Source organism: Micropterus dolomieu, linkage group LG08 (genome assembly GCF_021292245.1).
Source record: "Micropterus dolomieu isolate WLL.071019.BEF.003 ecotype Adirondacks linkage group LG08, ASM2129224v1, whole genome shotgun sequence".
Taxonomy (NCBI): domain Eukaryota; kingdom Metazoa; phylum Chordata; class Actinopteri; order Centrarchiformes; family Centrarchidae; genus Micropterus; species Micropterus dolomieu.
In genome coordinates this window covers 161,345-167,793 of record NC_060157.1, presented here as the reverse complement: position 1 = coordinate 167,793, position 6,449 = coordinate 161,345, and the positions used below count along the sequence as shown (strand labels likewise).

At 48.5% G+C, this 6,449-nt stretch overlaps 1 protein-coding gene across 2 annotated transcripts in view; it reads left to right on the top strand.

Annotated features, from left to right (window-relative positions):
- The window catches only part of gripap1 (GRIP1 associated protein 1), a 45,994-nt gene that overhangs the window by 2,052 nt on the left and 37,493 nt on the right, over nucleotides 1-6,449 (top strand). For both annotated transcript variants that reach the window (XM_046055264.1, XM_046055263.1), the window contains exons 2-6: nucleotides 531-597; nucleotides 3,936-3,997; nucleotides 4,143-4,169; nucleotides 4,725-4,832; nucleotides 5,702-5,864. In XM_046055264.1, the coding sequence (XP_045911220.1) occupies nucleotides 531-597; nucleotides 3,936-3,997; nucleotides 4,143-4,169; nucleotides 4,725-4,832; nucleotides 5,702-5,864 (427 nt within the window). The remainder of the gene's footprint in view (nucleotides 1-530; nucleotides 598-3,935; nucleotides 3,998-4,142; nucleotides 4,170-4,724; nucleotides 4,833-5,701; nucleotides 5,865-6,449) is intronic.

The window sequence follows — 6,449 nt, the reverse complement described above, 5'->3', positions numbered from 1 at the left end:
CTGTGTGTGTGTCTCTGTGTGTCTCTGTGTGTCTCTCTGTGTCACTGTGTGTCTCTGTGCGTGTGTCTCTGTGTGTCTCTGTGTGTCTCTCTGTGTCACTGTGTGTCTCTGTGCGTGTGTCTCTGTGTGTCTCTGTGTGTCTCTCTGTGTCACTGTGTGTCTCTGTGTCTCTGTGCGTGTGTCTCTGTGTGTCTCTGTGTGTCTCTCTGTGTCACTGTGTGTCTCTGTGCGTGTGTCTCTGTGTGTCTCTCTGTGTCTCTCTGTGTCACTGTGTGTCTCTGTGTCTCTGTGCGTGTGTCTCTGTGTGTCTCTCTGTGTCACTGTGTGTCTCTGTGTCTCTGTGCGTGTGTCTCTGTGTGTGTCTCTCTGTGTCACTGTGTGTCTCTGTGTCTCTGTGCGTGTGTCTCTGTGTGTCTCTGTGTGTCTCTGTGTGTCTCTCTGTGTCACTGTGTGTCTCTGTGTCTCTGTGCGTGTGTCTCTGTGTGTGTCTCTCTGTGTCACTGTGTGTGTGTCTCTGTGTGTGTGTGCAGGCTCAGCTGCTGGAGCTGCGGACTCAGAACTACCAGCTGTCTGACGACCTGAGGAAGAACTCTGCAGGTGAGCCTCCCTGAGTTTACTGATGATGATGATGCTGTTTGTGGTAAAGGTGCTGTATTTGTCGCCTCTTCATCGCTACGCGTTTCCTCTTGACCACCAACACACAGAGTTAAACAGGAAGTGAACGGGCTCCTTTACCTGTAACAGGTGTTCTCTGTGGAGAACCTGAATCTCAGCAGCTTACAGAGCAGCTTCCTGGCGAGTCCACCTGCGGAGCAACAGGTGGACTCGCAGGAAGCTGCTGGTTATATCAGCATGTCTCAGTTTCCTTTACCACCTGAGCTAAGTGCTTGTTAATAAAGTTTTCAGCGGAGAGTCCGCTTGGAACGCAGGCTGTGTGATGGAGAGTTGCACCCTGATGACATCACTGTGACATCATCAGGGTTAGACCTGATGCCGCGTTCCACACGGGTCGGAAGTGGGAAATTTCCAAGTTGAAATATCCGACTTCCGACCTCAAAGCGTTCCAGATGCATATTGGTGCGTGATGCCAAATGTAAACAACAAACATGGCTGACGGTGCCTAACTTATGTTTCCTTGGCCAGTTTCTGCACAGTTGAACCCTCAGCAGGTGGTGAGGTTCTGTCCTGCTGTTGATGAAAAGCCGTCTTATTTAGAGGTTCTACCAGAACAGGTTTCCATGGTCATATTTTTGTCATACTGCACATTGCTGCAGCTCGTCTTTCCACCCTGTGTTGAAGGCTTCGTTTTAGCTATGGAGTGATACATCTTGTCTCTAAATGACTAGCCAATCCAGTGTTTCCCCTGGGATGGAGTTGTAGCAGCGGAGGTGAAGCAAAATTTTAGTCTGAATATAAAACCCCAACAGTGCTCTTGTGTCCATGAGCATGCGCTGCACCTTAGAATAGTTTCAAACTGCAGTGTTTTCCCATTTTAATGTCAGCTTTAGCTGAATGTTTTGGTGTTGGTGGTCGGGGTGGTCGGGGGGTTTGGGGGTCCACCCCCAAGAACATTTTACGTTTTGCAATGACAAATATGTAATTTCACATCACATTGGGGCGTTATTTTCACTATATCTCTGAACAAATATTTGGAAAAGCTGGAGCAGATAAAAAATAGCCAACAGCCAAAGATCAGTCTGCTGGAGGTGTGAGGTGAGAGGTGTGAGGCCAGGGGAGATTAAAACCCGAAGGCCTCAGTGAAGAGGTGTGTTTTAAGATGGGTTTTAAAGGTTATTATAGAGGAGGCAAAGCGGATGGCAAGAGAAAGCTTGTTCCAGAGTGATGGTGCACCGACACAGAAAGCTCTGTCACCAAATGTCCGGAGCCTGGAATTAGGGACAGCGAGCAGGTCCTTGTCAGAGGACGCAGAGATGTTCTTAAGATGTTAAAGGCAGTTTTAGTTGTTCGATGGAGCTGCAGGCTACGTCAGTTTAGTCTCAGATTGTACCTGATGTTCTCAACACTGGACAAGTAGGCAGTAATAAAATCCAGCTTCCTGTTCCTTTCTATAAACTGAGCTAATGTTCAGTCACAGAGCAGCTCTGTAGCTGCTGTAGAAGCTGCTCAGTCTGAAGGGGAGATGTTCGCTAACTCAGCGCTAACAGGCTTCACTTTCCCAGCAGCTGGGAAACAACAGACTTTTCTTGGTCTTGAGAAGCCGACACGCTGTAACAGACACCGTACATTTACTGCCAGAATATTTTCCTCGCCGCTCGGACAATCAAACGCTCGCTACTCACCTCCTGATTCAGAGTGACGCTGCTCTTATATCATCTGTCACGTGTGTTCTGCATAGAACGAGGAGAGGAAGCGAGCCGAGCGTTGAGTGCTGCCGTGCTCCCACAGCGTGCGAGTGAAAACATTTGTAGCGCATAGTTTAATGATCGTGGGAAATTTTAGTAGCGGTGGTCATGATTCATATGCGTATAGAGGAAACACTACAATCAGAAGCAGAGAACGGGGGTCAGTGAGAAGCCACAGCTTCGGTTCATATACGTTGCCGACAGGGCTGCCTTTCCCAAAACCCTCGTTCGAACTACAGAGGTAACTAAGTTGGTAACTTACATGGTGCGAACCATTGTTAAGCGGCGCAGGTGTTCCCCGAAACCATAGCTCCGACGAACGCTCACACCAACTGTCGTTAAGCTGCGTAGTTCGAACTCCAGCTCCTGACCTGTGGTTAGAAGCTCAGTTCACCTTGACTACGTTACAGAGAGCAGAAGATGCAGCGAGGAGCTGATTGTATTTTAGGCAGGAATGTTAAATAATCCTGCTGTACAAACATATTTAAGGTGAAGATATTTAGGGCCCGAGCACGAACTGTGCGTAGACCCTATTGAAACTGAAGGGATTATTTTTCTTTTTTCTGCAAAGTAACCTAAACATTCTCGAAAACTCACCAAACTTTGCACAAAAGTTTTACGCTGTAATGTAGTACTCCGAGCAAGTTGGACATATGAAGTTCAAAACTGTCCCAGGAAACCCTTAATACATTGATGAGGCCATGTTGTAAAACTTGTGAACTTTCGGTTTATGGCTTGGCGGTGACTTGGCGGTGGCGGCGAAGTGCCATGCTTCCCCATGACACAGGAAGTTGTTGTAATTTTACTGTACATGCTCAGATCTGTAAGAAATTTTACACATTTAATAAAAGTCCCGCCCTGAACACATCTACATGCCAACATTCACCCACAGTCATAGCGCCACCTGCTGGCAACAGGAAATGACCTTCAACGAAGCAGCCCCTGCTGCACGTTTCACCTACATGTATAAATTTCTGTGGCACATGTATCATGTCCAGACGTACCAAAAAGCCTCTTGGAGCGATGCCCTAAACCCAACAGGAAGTCGGCCATTTTGAATTTTACGGTCATTTTTGGATGATTTACACACTCCGTACTTTAACGAACTTATTTAGTCCGATCGACTTGAGTTTTCATCAATGGGCGTGTCCATGGCGTGGTGTCCAAAATCGATGATTTGCTGTGAAACAGGAAGTTGTTATAACTTCAGTGTGCATGCTCAGATCCGCACCAAACTTTACATGTAGGATGAGAGTCCCACCCTGAACACACGCCTATGCCACCATACACACAATGTCATAGCGCCACCTGCTGGCAACAGGAAGTGTGAAGTTTTGTTATGTACTACACCCAACATATTTGCCTCACCTTCTTGAAAACAGTCTCAGAAGAGCCTTAAGACATTGATGATGCTATGTTGTGAATCTTGTGACTTTTCGGATAACGGCGTGTGCTTTGCAACTCACAGGAGTTCATGAGGAATAACGGGAAGGATTCATGAAACACCGAGGTTTCTGTTCCTCAGGAGAAAGAATAAGCTGTCAACACTTCTAACGTTGTTGTTTGTTTCAGAGCTGAATGCCGTCCGTCAGAAGAATGTGGTTCTGGAAAGAGATTTTGTCAAAGCGCAGAAGGTAACAAACGCCGGATTATTAAACACGATTCATGTTTTCTGTCAGGATGTTTTATATTCTAATAATGTTAAATCACGTCCTGACGTTACACCTCAGATTATCAGTCAGATTATGTTCATCACTGTTGTTTTTTTTTTCTCCTCAGGCTTTGAATAAGAGCAAGAAGGCCCAGGTGAGTTCTCCTTTTGTGGTTTTTATGGTTACCACAGGTTTACCCTGACCCTCAGCGCCCTCTGCTGGTCACAACCTGCAGATATTAAAGGTGCAGTGCGAGGGATTTAAAATGAAGTAAGATGATGAGGAGTCGGTCGTGTCACAGTTTGCTGCGTTACAGAAGCTCTCTGAGCTTTTATAGTCGAATAAATCTCAAAGACATAATAATAATAAAGTCTGGAGGAGTCAGAAAGGAAGTTTTCCTTCTCAAACAGAGAAATACAGACAGCTTCTGTATTCCAGTTTCTAAACCAACACACATCCAGACTCAGCAGAAACTGAATGAAACCCACTGCTTCAACAGCTCTGTGTGCACAAAATGAACCTTTAATTCATGAGTCGCTCTGACGGCCGTCCTCTCTCCTCTCCTGTCCCGGCCTGAACCCACCGAGTCTGTCCTGGTCGGAGCCCCTTGTTCTTCTGAGTCTTTGGTGGAGAGTGTTCTTTTTTGTCCACATACACTGCTGCAGTTAAAGACAGTAAAGATGTCTGTGTGTTTCTGACCTGGGTGCAGGAGGTGGAGGCGTTGCTGAGTGAGAATGAGATGCTTCAGGGGAAACTCCACAGCCAGGAGGAGGACTTCAGACTGCAGAACAGCACGCTGATGACCGAGCTCTCCAAGGTAACACACAGAGCATGTGTCTGCTCAGCAAGCTAAGGTTAGCAGCACGTTAGCAGCACGTTAGCAGAATGTTAGCAGAATGTTAGCAGCAAGTTAGCAGCACGTTAGCAGCAGTTTAGCAGCACATTAGCAACAGTTTAGCAGCACATTAGCAGCAGTTTAGCAGCATGTTAGCAGCACGTTAGCAGGATGTTAGCAGCACGTTAGCAACAGTTTAGCAGCACATTGGCAGCAGTTTAGCAGAACATTAGCAGCAGTTTAGCAGAACGTTAGCAGCAGTTTAGCAGAACGTTAGCAGCAGTTTAGCAGAACGTTAGCAGCAGTTTAGCAGAACGTTAGCAGCAGTTTAGCAGCACATTAGCAGCAGGTTAGCAGCATGGTTAGCAGAAGGTTAGCAGCAGGTTAGCAGCATGTGAGCAGCATGTGAGCAGCACGTGAGCAGCAGTTTAGCAGCACGTTAGCAGCAGTTTAGCAGAACGTTAGCAGGATGTTAGCAGCACGTGAGCAGCAGGTTAGCAGCACGTGAGCAGCAGGTTAGCAGCACGTGAGCAGTAGTTTAGCAGCACGTTAGCAGCAGGTTAGCAGCACATGAGCAGCACGTTAGCAGCACGTGAGCAGCACGTGAGCAGCACGTGAGCAGCACGTGAGCAGCAGTTTAGCAGCACGTTTGCAGCATGTTAGCAGCAGGTTAGCAGAAGGTTAGCAGCATGTGAGCAGCATGTGAGCAGCATGTGAGCAGCATGTGAGCAGCACGTGAGCAGCACGTGAGCAGCAGTTTAGCAGCACGTTTGCAGCATGTTAGCAGCACGTTAGCAGCACGAAGAACAACATGATGTAAAGTTCTGATTGGCCTTTCACGCTTTTTCTAGCTGTGTACGCAGATCGAGCAGCTGGAACAGGAGAACCAGGGCCTGAAGGAAGGAGGAGGGACCTCTGCATCCAGGCCCGCCTCCAGGCCCGCCTCCAGCCCTGTAGATGGTGAACTGCTCCGCCTCCAGGCTGAAAACTCAACCCTTCAGAAGAAAATGAAAGGTGTGTTAATCTGGACGTGCTCAGTTCGATCTGAGCCGGTTTCTGAGCCGCACCACTCGTTTAGAGGCAGACAGGACCTGAAACTGTGACAGGTGGAGCAGTCCAGGTGTGGGTCACAGAGGAAGCTCCTGCAGGAGGAGCAGTCCAGGTGTGGGTCACAAAGGAAGCTTCTGCAGGTGGAGCTCCTGCAGGTGAATCAGCCCAGGTGTGGGTCATAGAGGAAGCTCCTGCAGGTGGAGCAGTCCAGGTGTGGGTCACAGAGGAAGCTCCTGCAGGAGGAGCAGTCCAGGTGTGAGTCATAGAGGAAGCTCCTGCAGGTGGAGCAGTCCAGGTGTGGGTCACAGAGGAAGCTCCTGCAGGAGGAGCAGTCCAGGTGTGAGTCATAGAGGAAGCTCCTGCAGGTGGAGCAGTCCAGGTGTGGGTCACAGAGGAAGCTCCTGCAGGAGGAGCAGTCCAGGTGTGAGTCATAGAGGAAGCTGCTGCAGGTGGAGCAGTCCAGGTGTGGGTCACAAAGGAAGCTTCTGCAGGTGGAGCTCCTGCAGGTGAATCAGCCCAGGTGTGGGTCATAGAGGAAGCTCCTGCAGG